The 17783-nt window shown below is 39.1% G+C and overlaps 1 protein-coding gene across 1 annotated transcript; it reads right to left on the bottom strand.

The window, feature by feature from the left end:
• Positions 1-241: 241 nt before the first annotated feature.
• LOC138430083 (olfactory receptor 10J1-like) lies at positions 242-1171 on the bottom strand. Its single transcript, XM_069571890.1, has one exon. The coding sequence runs from the start codon at positions 1169-1171 to the stop codon at positions 242-244; it is 930 nt and encodes a 309-aa protein (XP_069427991.1).
• Positions 1172-17783: the final 16612 nt, after the last annotated feature.

The raw sequence follows: 17783 nt of genomic DNA, 5'->3' as shown, positions 1-17783 counted from the left end.
CCAAATCAAGTTCTTTCTCTTATATTGATGCTCCATACCATCTATGCTGTCTTGTCAGAGGCAGGCTTGCTTATACTTTGGAGCCCCTTTCTCCAGGGCCTGGATATATAATCCTTTTATCTCCTCTACCCAACCAATGCATGGTAGGCTCCAGAATTTTCCTTCTAGGTGCTGTTGGCACGCTTTACTTTCTCTTCCCTATAGAATCTTCCAAGATCCTCTTTGTAACAGGCCCATCTTATCAGGAAAGCTTCCTGCCAATGGCCCGGAGCAGAGCTTCCTTGGCCTCTTTGTTCCTCAGGGTGTATACCACAGGGTTCAGTAGTGGGGTGATGACAGTGTAGGTCACTGAGATCAGCTGATCCTCACCCTTGCTGTTCTCTGACTTGGGCTTGAGGTAGGCAATGGAGGCACAGCCATAGTGCACAATGACCACAGTGAGGTGGGAGGCGCAGGTGGCAAAGGCCTTCTTCCGGCCCTCAGCTGAAGCAATCTTGAGGATGGTGGATATGATGAGGATGTAGGAAATGAAAACCAATCCCATGGGAACCAGGATCACCAGGACACTGATGATCAAAGTCAGGATCTCATTGACAGTCGTGTCAATGCAGGAGAGCTTCATCACGGGCCGGATGTCACAGAAGAAGTGGGCCACCTTTGTGGCACAGAAAGGTAACCTGAATACAGACGTCACCTGTGTCGTGGCCACAATCAGCCCGATGTTGCAGGCCCCCCACACCAGCTGGATGCACACCCTCCTGTTCATGATGACTGTGTACCTCAAGGGTTGGCAAATGGCCACATAGCGGTCGTAGCCCATCGCTGTGAGCAGGAAGCAGTTGTTGATGGCCAAAGTGATGAAGAAGAACATCTGAGTGGCACAACCTGCCAATGAAATGGACTGACTCAGGCCTATGAGGTTGCAGAGCATCTTGGGTATAATGATGACTGTGTACACAGTCTCTGAAGCTGACAGTACGCTGAGGAAGAAATACATGGGGGTGTGGAGGTGATGGTCAAGGCTAATGATGGCCACAGTGATGATATTGCCTGCCAGGGTTAACATGTACAGTGCAAAAAACATGATAAAGAGGGTGAACTGGTGCTCACAGAAGCTGGAGAAACCCTGGAAAGTAAACTCACTCACCAGAGTGTGATTCTCTTTCTTCATTAAGTCATATATGGTATCTAAGAAAGTAAAAAAATATTCTATAAGGAACCTAGTTGGTTAATTTCTGTTATTAGTAGACTGGGCAGATTCTTTTGGTTAATCTACTTCAGGTTTCTGCTGATTTATAGCCACACTCATGCTCATTTCTTTTGGGAATAGACAGAGGAGAAATGTTCTTTTCTCGCTAAAGTGGGTGGCTTTTAGAGTCAAATGGTATAGACTCATATCCTACTTCTGTCATACACTAACTTATCTTGGGCAAAGAATTAACATATCTAAGACCAATTTCCTTACCTTTATATTAATACAGTGGTGATAACAATATCTCAGAATTGTTGGTAGAAACATTTTAAACTAAGTATCATACTTAGAATTTGAACAATTATTGAATCCATTCAAGTTCAGTGGTGTCAAGCAGAGCTCTAGGCTCCATGTATGCTCCATGTCTGACTCTTGGTGACCCCATGGACTATAGCCCAACAGGCTCCTCTGTGCATAGAATTTCCTAAGCAAGAATATCAGAGAAGGTTGCCACTTCCTCCTCTAGGGGATCTTCCTGACCCAGGGGTCAAATCCACAACTCCTGCACTGGCACTAGGATTCTTTGGGGCTTCCCTACTGACTCAGACGGTGAAGAATCTGCCTGTAATGCAAGCGACCCAGGTTCTATCCTTGGGAATCCCCTGGAGAAGGGAATGGCAACCCACTCCAGTATTCTTGCATGGAGAATCCCATGGACCAAAGATCTTGAGAGGCTACAGTCTATGGGGGTCTCAAAGTTGGACACGACTGAGTGATTAACACTGGGAACACTGGTGCCACCTGAGAAGCCCCTCTTGGCTCTGCAGATACCTCCTAATTCCTAAGTGTCTAGGGTTTAAGGTAGAGGTCTTGTCACTATGGTTTACACACTGCCTTTTCATTTCAGCCTTTCAACTCCAAGATACTATTCCTCTCAGCTTTGGTCCTGCACTACTTTTCCCGAGACACTGCTCAGTTTTCAAAGCTACACAAAGCTCATGACCTCTGTAAAATCCTCTCTCTTCCCTCCCTCTCTCCCTCTCCGCAAATCCATGTCCTTGTACATGTAGGACGTGTGTATACTGGTTCTTCTGTGTTGAAAGAACTATAGTGCCTATGTGATTACAAAACATGTTCATAAGCATTATTTAATTTCATCACCATCCAGTGGAGCAGGGAGGGCAAGAATTATTATTTCTATTCAGAAGGAGAGACTGAGGATCAGCTGTACTCAGGAAATTGTCTGTGGACACACAGATGTCAAAGGATGAAAATCAATATTTGAATACACGTCTTGTGATCCTATGTCTGTTGTTCCTTTTACTACAAAATTGTATCATGAAACTTGCCCCCATAATGGCTACATTATACAGTCTTTGAGAGTAGGGACCATATATTCCAACTCTGTGTTGCTAGTGTGACCACTGCAATGTAGGGCACAAGGGTTTGCTGGTGGAATCATTACAGGTCACTGGTCCATCAAACAAATTGCCTCTTAGGAGACAGGTGTTAGGCTACCATAGTGAGGTCTTCTTCAAAGAAGAGGAATATTCCGTGTTTATAATCTCTGTCTCCTTGTCCTTCTGTCTATACTTGTGAGAGCAACAAACTGCTAATGAACTAGGCTAAATTTTGACACTGGAATTATAACTAGAAAAAAGCATGACTCTGTGAACATCTAATTGGAAAATAGACTAGTAGTGAAACTTTTCTAGTAGCCTTTATGCTATTACTAAACTACATGTAATTATGTAACAGGTTAGCTATAAAAACAAATTTAATAATAGAAAGCATGAAGTTGCTGAAAAAGTGCATTTTGCTGGAAGTAAAGCAAATTAGCAACACAAAAATGACTTACTATTGGGTAAATTTCAACGGCAAGCTTCCTTAATGCTTTTAAGATTAATCAATTCCTCAGAAATATACCATTTTAAATAAAGGAAATCTACAAAATGGTATTTTTAAGGGGTTGGTGCACAGTTACGCTTCAGGTCTTCAGAGCATTATATGAAAGGACCACAGTATGAAGTTGAAAAAAGAACAGTTTTTTTGGTTAGATGTCAGGGACCATTTCATAACATGGAAAGTTGTTTGGCCTTGATGTGTATATTGTGGTTTGGTTCAGTTCAGTCTCTCAGTCGTGTCCGACTCTATGCAACCGCATGTTTTGCAGCACACCAGGCCTTCCTGTTCATCACCAACTCCCAGAGTTCACTCAGACTCACGTCCATTGAGTCAGTGATGCCATCCAGCCATCTCATCCTCTGTCATCCCCTTCTCCTCCTGCCCCCAATCCCTCCCAGCATCAGACTCTTTTCCAATGAGTCAACTCTTCACATTAGGTGGCCAAAGTACTGGAGTTTCAGCTTTAGCATCATTCCCTCCAAAGAAATCCCAGGGCTGATCTCCTTCAGAATGGACTGGTTGGATCTCCTTGCAGTCCAAGGGACTCTCAAGAGTCTTCTCCAACACCACAGTTCAAAAGCATCAATTCTTTGGCGCTCACCCTTCTTCACAGTCCAACTCTAACATCCATACATGACTACTGAAAAAACCATAGCCTTGACTAGACGGACCTTAGTTGGCAAAGTAATGTCTTTGCTTTTGAATATACTATCTAAGTTGGTCATAACTTTTCTTCCAAGGAGTAAGCGTCTTTTAATTTCATGGCTGCAATCACCATCTGCAGTGATTTTGCAGCCCCCCAAAATAAAGTCTGACACTGTTTCCACCGTTTCCGCATCTATTTCCCATGAAGCGATGGGACCGGATGCCATGATCTTCATTTTCTGAATGTTGAGCTTTAAGCCAACTTTTTCACTCCCCACTTTCACTTTCATCAAGAGGCTTTTGAGTTTCTCTTCACTTTCTGCCATAAGGGTGGTGTCATCTGTAAATCTACTCTATGAGGCTTTATAAAAAGTGTCTATGTGGATTATCATTTGTCTGAAGACAAGATATAGACAAGGATACATGGCTGCTAAGTGACAGAGTCACAGATTACCATATTAGTCAAGATACTCTTTAATCCTGGAAATGATTCCTTAGGATTAGCAGATGATCTTTCAAGTGGTAAATTAAGGATAAAGAAAAAGAAAAATTCATACACACCTGGACCCTTTCCAGCTTAATATAATTCCACCCTTTAACGTCAATAAAACCCTTGATTGTTGAGTTGCTAAGTCATGTCCTACTCTTGCAACCCCATGGACTGTAGCCTGCCAGGCTCCTCTGTTCATGGGATTCTCCAGGCAAGAATACTGGAGTGGGTTGCCATTTTCTTCCTGAGGGGATCTTCCCAACCCAGAAATCAAACACAGGTCTCCTACACTGCAGGCAGATTCTTTACCAATGAAGCTTTAAGGAAGCCCCTCAATAAAACTCTTACATCTATTTTATTCCTCAGTGGCTCCCTCTGTAAATCCCTGATGTCTTTTCCAAAACCTAACTTACTTTTCTTCCTGCAAATTTGTGGCTCAACAGAAAAATGGAGGGGGAAATAAGAGATATGGCCCATTGGTCAGAAGTATTCACAAATCAAGGTTGTGAGAAAAAGGTACCTAAATGCAGTCCGTTCATCTGCTTTAGAGCTCTTCCAGGGATGGTGGTAAAAGGAAATTTACTGGGATACTAGATATTTTCTCCAGCTGAAGGAGGAGCTTTTGACACCCAAGAAAGGCTCTTTGGGGCTCATCTCTCAAGGTTTCTGGGTACAAGCCCCTGGGCACTCTCGAGAGTCAATTTGGGGCTAGAAGGAAGCAGACAATGGGTGCCCAGGGGCCTTGTTAGGTAGAGGGCTCATTTACCAGATTTTATGTGCTTGTGCTTTGGGAGTCTCACGGCATTTTGCACTGCAAGTAGAAACAGCAGTGGCTTATCTGTCAGGTTTTATTTTTTAAATATTCTATTTTTATATAGTTGGGCCTTGGAAAACCATGGTTACAAAGCCCAAGTGAGCTCTAGCAAAGAGTGAAGAGCCTCTGTCTTAGATTCCAGGAAACTATACAGCTCTCCCTGTAGTCTCCTTGGTTATCAGAAGCTGGGTTGTTGTTGCTGTCATCATTTTCCCTTTCTCTTCTTTTCTGGAACTGAAGCCATCAATCTGGCTATTGCTTTTGTCCTATTGTAGGGCTTTAGAAATGGGAGACCAAAACTCAATAGACGGTAGAGACTTCTCTGAAGGCCAGGAGACCACTGTGCATGTCTAAAGAAATCTGAGCCAAGATTTCATCCCATGGGGTTTTCCAAGAAAATGGTTAAATACACAGAACATCACAAGCCCAGCCTGGAGTAACCTCCACATTAGTTTCCCCACCCAATCCCAGGCACCCTCTTTGCTTTTTTGGTTGTTTAGTGGCTAAGTCGTGTCTGACACTTGTGATCTTCAAGTCACAAGTCTAGTCTGTAACCCACCAGGCTCTTCTGTTCATGGGATTTCCCAGGCAAGAATACTGGAGTAAGTTGACATTTCCTTCTCCAGAGGATCTTCCCAACCCAGGGATTAAAACTGCATCTCCTGCATTGTCAGGCAGATTCTTCACCCTCAAGCCATCATGGAAACACTTTTCTCTCCCTAAGAGCATATTATTCTCACCATTTTGATCTTTTCTGTTGGTAAAAGACAAACTGATGCATATTAAAAATTTTAAGCGTTTACTTGAGCAAGTTCAGTTCAGTTCAGTCACTCAGTCGTGTCCGACTCTTTGCGACCCCATGAATCACAGCACGCCAGGCCTCCCTGTCCATCACCAACTTCCGGAGTTTACTCAGACTCACATCCATCGAGTCAGTGATGCCATCCGGCCATCTCATCCTCTGTCGTCCCCTTCTCCTCCTGCTCCCAATCCCTCCCAGCATCAGAGTCTTTTCCAATGAGTCAACTCTTCACATGAGGTGGCCAAAGTACTGGAGTTTCAGCTTTAGCATCATTCCCTCCAAAGAAATCCCAGGGCTGATCTCCTTCAGAATGGACTGGTTGGATCAAGCTCTATTCAAATTAGATAGTGCCAAACCAAAAGTAGTTATGGGTACTCCATTGCCAGGAACTTGGGAAGAAACTTCTATAAAGAAAAGACAGATTCATCCACCTCATTAGAACTGACTCAGATGTATTCCTTTTCATAGCTGAGTAATATTCCACTGTGTATACGTACCGCATCTTCCTTATCCGTTCATCTGCCAATGGACATCTTGGTTGCTTCTATGTCCTAGCTATTGTAAAGAGTGCTGTAATGAACATTGAGGAACATGTGTCTTTTTCAATTTTGATTTCCTCAGGATATATGCCCAGTAGTTGGATTTCTGGGTTGTATGGTAGTTCTATTTCTAGTTTTTAAAGGAATCTCCATACTGTTTTCTACAGTGGTTGTATCAGTTTGCATTCCCACCAACAGTGTAAGAGGGTTCCCTTTTCTCCTCACTTTCCCCAGCATATTGTTTGCAGAATTTTTGATGATGGCCATTCTGACCAGTGTGAGATACCTCATTGTAGTTTTGATTTGCATTTCTCTAATAATGAGTGATATTGAGTATCTTTTCATGTATCCATTAGCCACCTGTATGTCTTCTTTGGAGAAATGTCTGCTTAGGTCTTCTCCCCACTTTTTGATTGGGTTATTCATTTTTCTGGTATTAATCTATAAGTGTTGCTTGTACATTTTGGAAATTAACTCTTTGTCAGTTGTTTCTTTTGCTATTGGATGAAACTTGAGCCTATTATACAGAGTGTAGTCAGAAAGGGAAAGAGAAATAGTGTATATTAATGCATATAGGGATACACCCATTTGAATGCAGAGTTCCAAAGAATAGCAAGGAGAGATAAGAAAGCCTTCTTCAATGATCAGTGCAAAGAAATAGAGGAAAACAACAGAATAGGAAAGACTAGATATCTCTTCAAGAAAATTAGCGATAACAAGGGAAAATTTCATGCAAAGATGGGCTCAATAAAGGACAGAAATTGCATGGACTTAATTTGGCTTAAAGCTCAACATTCAGAAAAGGAAGATCATGGCATCCGGTCCCATCACTTCATGGGAAATAGATGCGGAAACAATGGAAGCAGTGTCGGACTTTATTTTTGGGGGCTGCAAAACCACTGCAGTTGGTGACTGCAGCCATGAAATTAAAAGATACTTCCTCCTTGGAAGGAAAGTTATTACCAACCTAGATAGTATATTCAAAAGCAGAAACATTACTTTGCCGACTAAGGTCTGTCTAGTCAAGGCTATGGTTTTTCCAGTAGTCATGTATGGATGTGAGAGTTGGACTGTGAAGGCTGAGCACCAAAGAATTGATGCTTTTGAAGTGTGGTGTTGGAGAAGACTCTTGAGAGTTCCTTGGCCTGCAAGGAGATCCAACCAGTCCATCCTAAAGGAAATCAGTCCTGGGTGTTCATTGAAAGGACTGATGTTGAAGCTGAAACTCCATTATTTTGGCCACCTCATGTGGAGAGCTGACACATTTGAAAAGACCCTGATGTTGGGAAATATTGAAGGCAGGAGGAGAAGAGGACAACAGAGGATAAGGCGGCTAGATGGCATCACCAACTCAATGGACACGAGTTTGGGTAAACTCCGGCAGTTGGTGACGGACAGGGAGGCCTGGCGTGCTGCGGTTCGTGGGGTCACAAAGAGTTGGACACAACTGAGCAACTGAACTGAACTGAATACATATATATGGAATCTAGAAATATGGTAAAACAATCCTATATGTAGGGCAGCAAAGGAGACACAGATGTAAAGAACAAACTTTTGGACTCAGTGGCAGAAGGAGAGGATAGGATCATTTGAGAGAATAGCATTGAAATATATACATTGCTATATGTAAAACAGATAACCAGTGGGCATTTGATACAGATACAGGCCACCCAAAGCTGGTACTCTGTAACAACCTGGAGGGATGAGGGGTAGCAGGGGGAGGGAAATGGGAGGGGTGTGCAGGATGTAGGGGACACATATGCCTATTCTGATTCATATGCCTATGCTGATTCATACTGATGTATGGCAAAAGCCACCACAATACTGTGAAATAATTATCCTCCAATTAAAATAAATTATACATTAAAAAAAACTTCTTGGAAAAAAAAAGGCATGGAAGCAAAGTAAAAGTATTGACTGTCTGTAGCTTAAAACTTGGTTGGCTGTTTGTGATCAGTTGTCCTGAGGCTTTGACTTCGTAACTTGGAGGCATTTATTTCCAGGGTTCGTTTGTTTACATTAAATTGCTCCCTCAGTCTAATGACCTCCTTGTTTTGTTAATTTAATAAAATGTACCCTTACCTATCTCATGGCCAGATCCTGACAACTCTACACTAAGTTAATTTTTACACACATAGAAAAAAATGAAGTGCCTGCCTTCATATCTGATAAGCTTAAAAAATATCCCTTGTATTTGGTTTTGGTTTGTTTTTTTATTTTGGAGGAGATTATTTTATATTCCTTCTTCGTCTCTATTGAATTTGTGGTAGCTTTTACGTTTAGAAAACCATAAACAGAAATGTATATACAAAACATGAAGATACTTATGAAATTTGCTTTTATCCTTATCTGTTTCAGAGACATAAGAAGAGGAAATTCTAGCCAAATTAGGATTTCTTAAAAAAACTCAAATTTTTTTTCATTAAATTATCATTAAAGAAGTTAACATCTCAACTTCTTTTCCTGGCTGTTTGCTGCTGAGTGGTATCTTCATATCCATTATAGCCTTTAATGTTTTGGAGTTAAACTATGATTGGCTAGTCTTCCATTTTGGGGCCACTCCTCTGATTAAACTTGTGTTTTGTTTTTTTTTTTTTTTCTCTGCTCTACTGAGAGAAGAGTCAATTTGTCACTCCAGTTATCACCAGAAACACAAGCCAGCACTGATGCATAAAGAGCCTCCCTGCTTCAAGTGGGAAGCAGGTAGAAAACCTCTTTCACAGGAGGCAATGAAAACAGCTCTAGTAACACCAACGGGCTTCCCAGATGGCACAGTGGCATTCACCTGCCAGTGCTGGAGCTGCAGGAGTCATGAGTTTGATCTCTGAGTTAAGAAGATTCCCTGGAGGAGAAAACGGCAACCCGCAACAGTATTCTTGCCTGGAAAATCCCATGGACATGAGCTTAGCGGGCTACGGTCCATGGGATCACAAAGAGTCAGACATGACTCAAGCGGCTGAACATGCACGCACAACACACAATTAGGCTGGGGAGAACTTTGTCCTGTTACAGTCTGGGCTCTCTATGAAAAACTAGGAGACTGTATTGTTGGAGGATGCACTAGTGACCTTTTCCAGAGGAGGTGTCTTAAAAAAGGCTTGTTTTAAGAGTTGAAAAAGAGATCTAGCAAGTTTACAAACAGCCAGGAGAGGAAAGAGGACAGTGGTTAGGGGTCTGTTAGGAGGTTGATGGCCAACAACCTCTGACTCCTGGTCAACAGGTCTCTCCAGGGATGGCTGTGTGAACAGTTGAAGGGCTGAGATAAGGAAGAGCTATGTCCCTGAGTGCCTTAACCTCAGCCTAGAGTTGAACGGGTAGGTTTATCCACATGCTTGGCTGTAGTTGTCCACATCTTTGGTTGCTTGTACTGAAACTTTGAGGTTCCAGTTAGCAGCATAACAAATTACATGAACTTAGTGTCATAAAGCAACAATGATCCGCCATCACCATCTCTGGGAGACAGATCTCAATCAGGTCATCCTCACCCTGGGTTTCCTGTATAGCTGTGGTCAGGAGGTGGCAGGGGTTTGCTTTCTCACATGTCAATCAGTCGATACTAGCTGTTGAGCCTGGACTTCCTCACAGCCTGTGCTCTGGATTTCAAGAGTAAGCACCCCAAGATGAATAACCCAACAGAAACTGTATGATCCTTTATGCCCTGGTCTCAGAGGTCAGGATGTCACAGCATGACTTTCTTGCCCTCACATTGGTCCAGATAATCACAGAGACCCACCTAGTCTCAAGGGAAGGAGTAGAGACTTTGCTTTTTAATGGGGGTGCAGCATATTAACAGAAGAACATATGGAGTGGGAGATAGTATGTCAAGCTTTTGAAAATACAGTCTGCTAGATGACCAGGATCTTCTCTCAAACAGTTTAGACTCATTGTCCTCAAAGGGAAACAGGAGACAAAGTAAAAATTAGACTAACCAAACTCTAGGATCCCCCTTCTTAGGTTTGTCTGTAAACCTGGTCTCTCTTTTTGAAATGCTTAAGTTCCAGGGATTCTTGGAAAAATTAAGGGAAAATGTGAACACCCTCCCCTCTAAAAAAGTGAAATCCTAGACCTCCTGCTAATCTAATATTAGAAATTTAACAGGATATTAATGTAACTTAGAAAATAAAAGAGACATTTAGTGAATTAGATGATAGCTCGAAAGCTAAAAAAATGTTCCAAACAACAGCGAAATTAACAAAGCTCTGGTTAGGCTGACAAGAAGACTTTGAAGCTACTGCTTGCAATTTGCTTATAGGTTTTTGTGACCACATGTAGCCTTTGTGTATGTTATGATCTTTCTTTATCCAAAAAATTTATTTCTCTATCATTTTACTAGAATGCTTTTTACTTACAAAACACTATGTTTAAAATGTGTAAGTTGAGATGCATAACAATAAAATAAACATTTGAAAACACACTACTCAAGAACTCCACTCAGATATTTCTCATTTTTCCTTCCTTATCTCTTTTTACTTCATCCCCCATCCCCGCTCTCACCTCCAACAATTACTACTATCCTGGTTTTTATGGTTATTTTTGTCTCATTTATTTTATATCTTTATTCTATATCTATAATGTGTTTAAACAATACATTTTTTAGTTCTCTGTTTTTGAGCTTTATAAAAATGATAAACTGTATATAGTTTTCTGAGACTTGCTTTTTAAAAAATTCACTGTCCTTTTCCTAAGATCCAGAATAGAGCTGCAGTTTATTAATTTAAGCACTTTATGCTATTCCATCATGTGAATATACCACAATGTTTTTTACCCATCCTACTGGTGAAGGGATAATGGAGCTGTTTCCAGATTTTTGTTTTTATAAATTATAATGCTTCAAATACTTTAATACACACTATATTGAACAAGTGTGCAAAAGTTCCTCTAAGGTTTATATCTTTTAGATGAATTATTAGCTCATGGAATATAAAATGTTTCTACTTTACAAAATAATGCTAAATGGAATTTTGTGATGGTTGTACACTATGCCAAGCAAAGGATAAGAAAGTTCCAGTTGATCTACATCCTTCTAAGCACTTGTTATTAGACTTGCTAATTTCTGTCAAACTAGTGGGTGTGACATAGTTTTGGTTTTAATTTTTCATTTTCCTGAACAACAAGAGATTGAAGAGCTTACAACGTTTGTTGGTTATGTCTGTTTTGTCTTCTGCAAAACACTTGTTCATGCCTTTGACCACTTTTTGACTGGCTTGTGTGTATTTTACTTATTCAACTGGTAGCAGCTTTATACATACTCTGGACACCAAACTCTTGTCCTTAATGTGTTATGCAAATATTTGCTACCATTTTGTGGTTTGTCTTTTCATTTTTATGGTGCCCTTTATTGAACAAAAATTATTTTAATGGAATCAAATTATAATTCTTGTCCCTTTTTGTTAGCACTTCCACATTTCCTTGGAAAAAAGAAATTTCTACCTCAGTGTCAGAATAATCTTTTTTTTTTTTTTCATCTAAGCCTGTTAATATACTTATCATATTCAAATCCATCTGGAATTGATTTTTATATATGAGGTAAGATAAATGTCCAAACTCATTTTTTTTAACTGGATAACTAATTGTTTCATCAACTTTGTTTGAAGAGTTCTTCCTTTTCCCTCTGGTCTGCAGTTTTATCTCTTTTATGTATCATAATTCTTTAAAAGCCTTGATCAGTTTAGCCACTTTATTATGCTCCATTGGTCAGTTAAATTCTCTGTTACCAAATTATACTATCTTAACAACTATAAAGTTAAAATAAATCTTAGTTATCAGGGAGCTCAATCCCTCTTATTTTTATGTAATGTGTAGGTTTTCTTTTTCATAAAAATTTTAGATCATGTTTTTGGAATTGCATTAAATTTAAAAATCATTAGGAATGTACTGGTATAGGCTCTTTTTCCATTTATTTAGGTGTCTTTAATTTTTGTTGGGGGTCTTCAAGATCACCATCGAGCTAGATGATTCTCTTAGAATGATTCACAGGGTACAGAAAAACTATTACAATCATGGTTCTAGTTTATTATAGCAAAAGGGTTCAAATGAAAATTAGACTAAAATTAACAAAGGGAAAAGGTCCATGGGGGCAAAATCCAGGAGAAACCTAGCATAAACTTCCAAGTGTCCTCCCCTAGGAGAAGCATGTGGGCATGAGGAATTTTCCCAGCAAAAGTGCAGAGTGACCACATAGGTGCAGAGTGTTGTCAGCAGGGAAACTCACCTGAGCCTTGCTGTCAAGTTCTTGATTAGGAGTCAGTCATGTTAGGCATGTAATAACTGCTCTATGAACCTCAGGTACTGATTCTAGCCCTTCAGGGCAAAAGCAGGTGTTCACCATAAAACACATTGTTAGCATAAATGATCTGATCAAACAGATATCATTTGGTTTAAGGCTTTGGACATACTAAAATATTTATCAAGCAGAAAAATTCAAGAGATAAGAGCTCATCTCCCATGAGCTGGCCAAGGGCCAGTCCTAAAGACAAGCCTTTCTTAGGAATGTGCAGGGTTTGAGCAACCCTGGCCTGCTGACTTGGCTCTTTCCTGCACAAATATCTTTATAGATATTTTAATAACTTTTTCATGTGTTTTTTAAAGCTTTTTAAAACGTTTTAAAGATACAATTTCAAACTTACAGAAAAGTTGTATTACTGCCAAAACTCCTAAATGTCTTTTGTCCAGGTATCCCAACTTTTCACATTTTGTCCCATTCACTGTATCACTCTCTCTCTCTCTCTTTCTCTTTCACCTATCTATCTATATAATTTTTTTCCAAATTGCTTGAGAGTAAGTTGAAGCCATTGCATCACTTTAACCCTAAATATTTTAGTGTGCATTCCCCAAGAAGCAGCACATTCTTCTATGTAATCATTGTAATTATTAAAAATCAGTGTAATTATATACATACAAAGACTCATACACATATATTAATATCAAATGCAATGCTATTGTCTAATTTGCAAATCATATTTCAGTTACCTTATTATCTCATAATGTCCTTTATAGTTAAATTGTTTTGCAGTTTAAGATCCATTCCAAGATTATCCTTTGCATCTGTTTCTCTAGTGCCTTTTGATCTAAAACAGTACTTTACTTTTCTTTGTCTTCCTAGACCTTAGTACTTTTGAAAACTACAGGCCAGACATTTTATAGAATGTCTCTCAGTTTTCAGTGTTTATCTAAATGGTGAATCATTTTTTCCTACACTCATATTCAATTCTGTTTCACTTCTTCCCCTTCTTTGTACTTACTTTTATTTAATTTCCTTTATATCTAGATTTAAATTTTGAATTTTTAACAAGAATATTGCAAGAGTGATGTATCATTCTTAATACACCATACCAGGAACCATGTGACATCAATTTATCCTAATATTAGTGAAGCTAATTTAAGATAGTGTCCACCAGGTTTCTCCATTGTAAAGTTATTATTTTCCCTTTTTATATTTATAATTTATAGAGTGATATATTGAAATTAATATCCTACTCCTCATCAAACTTTTACCCTCTAGTTTTAGAGTCCATTGATGATTTCCTAACTCCATCATTCCTTCTCTAGACTGATATTCTGTAAGAAAGAGATACTATTTAGATAATATAGATACTATGAGACAATGTAATATACTACTGACATTATTTATGTTGATGTTCAAATCATCATAGAACTGGCAAACAGGAACTGCATTTGTCTGTCTCCTTTGTTGTTTTGGCATGTCTCCATTATTATTTGAGCAGTTTTAGTTTTAGTGGTGCTGTTATTCAGTAACCAAGTCATGCCCAACTCTTTGCAGCCCCATTGGCTACAGCACACCATGCTTCCCTGTTCTTCACTATCTCCTGGAGTTTGCTCAAACTCATGTGCATTGAGTTGGCGATGCCATCCAACCATCTCATCCTCTGTCACCCTCTTATCCTCCTACCCTCAATCTTTCCGGGCATCAGGGTCTTTTCCAATGAGCTGACTCTTCACTTCAATGGCTGAAGTATTGGAGCTTCAGCTTTAACATCAGTCCTTCCAATGAATATTCAGGGTTGATTTCCTTTAGGATTGACTGGTTTGATCTCCTTGCTGTCCAAGGGATTCTCAAGGGTCTTCTGCAGTGCCACAATTCCAAAGTATCAATTCTTCAGTGCTCAGCCTTTTTTATGATCCAACTCTCACATCCATACATGACTACTGAAAAAAATATATAGATTTGACTATATGAAACTTTGTCAGCAAAGCGATGTCTTTGCTTTTTAATATGCTGTCTAGGTTTGTCATAACTTTTCTTCCAAGGAGCATCTTTTAAGTTAATGGCTCCAGTCACCATCCACAGTGATTTTGGAGCCCAAGAAAATAAAATCTGTCACTATTTCCACTGTTTCCTCATCTATTTGCCAGGAAGAAATGGAACTGGGACTGGGTGCCATGATCTTAGTTTTCTTTTTAATTGAGATATAATCAACATATAACATTATACTTGTTTCAGGTGTACAATTTGTCAATTTGGTATTTGTATATATTATGAAATTGAGAGAGTAACAGGCAGGAAGGCCAGGGGTCTCCAAATGGAGGAACTAAGCTGCAAGTTTCTCTTAAAATTCTGTGTTGCCGTGACGACCAACACCTGGTTCCACCTGAACTTAACTTTTCTCAAACTTTGAGCTAACCAATGGGTTTTTCTTATAGAATTTTTTTTTAAGCTGTGTTAATGAAACTATGTATTTGTTTTGGAATTTGCCTTTCTTCAAAATGGTTCCACCTAAGACTAACGTTCTTTCTTTTCTCAAACCTTAGGCTGATAATAGCTCAACAAACCAGTATTCATATCAATTGCTTTATGGCTGCAGGATGACACACCTAGTGCCATCCTATCTCAAAACTGCATATTGTGGGAGAGGGGCCTGGTGAAACTCCGTCAGCCTTGAGGCGTCTCTCTTATCTGATTAATAGCTTTCTAACAGACATAAAACAGCTTGCTGAAACTAGCAAGGGGGGGGCACTCTCTGTCCCCCTCCTGATGTCTGTGTCAGAAGCATTCTCTGTTCCTTTTTCACTTTAATAAAACTCTGCTACACAAAAGCTCTTGAGTAATCAAGCCTGGTCCCTGGTCCTGAAGCTAAATCTTCTTTGGAGATCATGAATCCAACACATGAATCTGGACCATAAGCTATCAAAATGATCACAATGAATCTAGTTAAAATCCACCAGCATCATCATAAGCACAGACCAATTTTTTCAACTTTTGGCAAGCTGATAGGTAAATTTTTCTTTGAAATTTTACTTCTACAATTATGAGTGAGGATAAGTATCTTTTCGTATACTTAGTAATCATTTGCGCTTCATTTGCTGTGAATGTCCAATTACCTGTTCTTGTTTTTCAGTTGCCCAGTTGTGTCTGTTTGTGACCCCATGGACTGCAGCACTCCAGGCCTCCCTGTCCCTCACCATCTCCAGAATTTGCCCAAGTTCATGTCCACTGCATCAGTAATGCCATCCAGCCGTCTCCTTCTCTGACACCCTCATTTCCTTGACTCTGGGAGAGAATAAGGGCAGAAGGAGACAAGGGCATCCATTTACATATCTTGCTCGTTTTTCCTGTATCATCATTTCCTTACAAGAGTTCAATTATAAGTAACTATGCCTTTTATTATATATGTTGCAAAATTTTTCTGTTTATCATTATTACTGAGTTTGTGAGTTTGAAATTTTCTTAGTATTTTATTTGCATGTCTATCAAGGCCTTTCTAACTCCAAGATTATTTTTTTTAAGTACCCATGTTTTCTTCTATACTTCTTGTATTTCAGTATTTGATACATCTGGAATCTAATTGGTTGTAATGAACAAAGTAAAATGTACTTCTTAAAATCAAATTAGATATACTTTTTATTATTATGTGTAACTAGGCCATTGTCTCAACACCATATATTGACTAATAAACTCATATCATTACTACATTATATTATTACTGTATGCTAAATCTACCCCCCACCCCCTGATTATTCTTTAGAGTCTCCCTTTATTCTCACATTTAACAATTAATGGTATTTTTATTGATTTCTCATTGAATTCATAGAAATTTAAGAACAAACATCTTTAGTCTTTACAACACTAAAACCAAAGTCTTAATGTTGGAACACTGAGGAAAGTGTTACTCATTTTAAAAGGAAATATACCACATGAATTTATAATTTAGTGTCTTAATTGTAATGCTCTAATTAAAAACTAGCAAAATTATTATGAATTATAACATGAAGGGATTTTCATCTTGTTCTTTTGCTGTATGAAGGATGATTGTTATATCATATTTTAGAGGGTAATAACAGCTTTTTTGCACTATGTAAATACTAGTGGAGATTCTTCTGTAACTAATAAAATGATTATTGAAATGTAAAAAAAAATAAAATAAAAGGAAAAGGAAATGTTTATTTTCTTTTATATGTTTCAGTAGGGTTTTAGAGGCTTCCAAGGTGGCCCTTGTGGTAAAAAAAAAAAAAAAAAAAAGCAAAAAAGCAAAAAAAAGCTGTCTGCCAGTGCAGGAAATGTAAGAGATGCAGGTTCAGTTCCTGTGTTGGGAAGATGCCCTGGAGGAGGGCACAACAACCCTCTCCAGTTTTTTTTTGCCTGGAGAATCCCATGGACAGGGGAGACCAACAGGTAATAGTCCATAGAGCTGCATAGAGTCAGAGACTGAAGCAACTCAGCACACAGCACTGGGTTTTAGAATATTCTTCATATAGGAAATGAGCATTTTCTATTTCCATGTATTTGATCTGTTTTGTTTTATTTAGGAATGGAATATCTTATTCCATTATATTTTCTTTTTTAAAAATTGGTTTTGCCATACATCAACATGAATCCACCAGGGGTGTACATGTGTTCCCCATCCTGAACCCCCCTCCCACCTCCCTTCCCATACCATCCCTCTGGGTCATCCCAGTGCACCAGTCCCTAGCATCCTGTATCCTGCTTTGAATCTGGACTGGTGATTCATTTCTTATATGATATTATACATGTTTCAATGCCATTCTCCCAAATCATCCCACCCTCTCCCTCTCCCACAGAGTCCAAAAGACTGTTCTATGCATCTGTGTCTCTTTTGCTTAAAGAGCTATTATTTTTATTGCTTATCTTTTCAGTTCATTCTCACTTGTATTTTTAAAAATTCCTCAATTTATAAAGTCTTACATTTTATATCTATGTTTATTTCTATCATTTTCAGGGTTCCATGCTACTACACCCTTGTGTCCTCCATAACCTGTTAAAATCCACAGATTATCATTTAGTTGCATTCACCTTTAATTCACATGCCCCAATCTTATCTGGCATGATACCAACCTTGGTTAAGTCAAATTTTCTTCTTATGCAGAGTATTCATGCAGTTGAACTCCACTGGTGAAAAATACATTCCTATGATAGCTGC

Source organism: Ovis canadensis, chromosome 1 (genome assembly GCF_042477335.2).
Source record: "Ovis canadensis isolate MfBH-ARS-UI-01 breed Bighorn chromosome 1, ARS-UI_OviCan_v2, whole genome shotgun sequence".
NCBI classification, from domain to species: Eukaryota; Metazoa; Chordata; class Mammalia; order Artiodactyla; family Bovidae; genus Ovis; species Ovis canadensis.
This window is presented reverse-complemented; position numbering and strand designations above follow the sequence as displayed.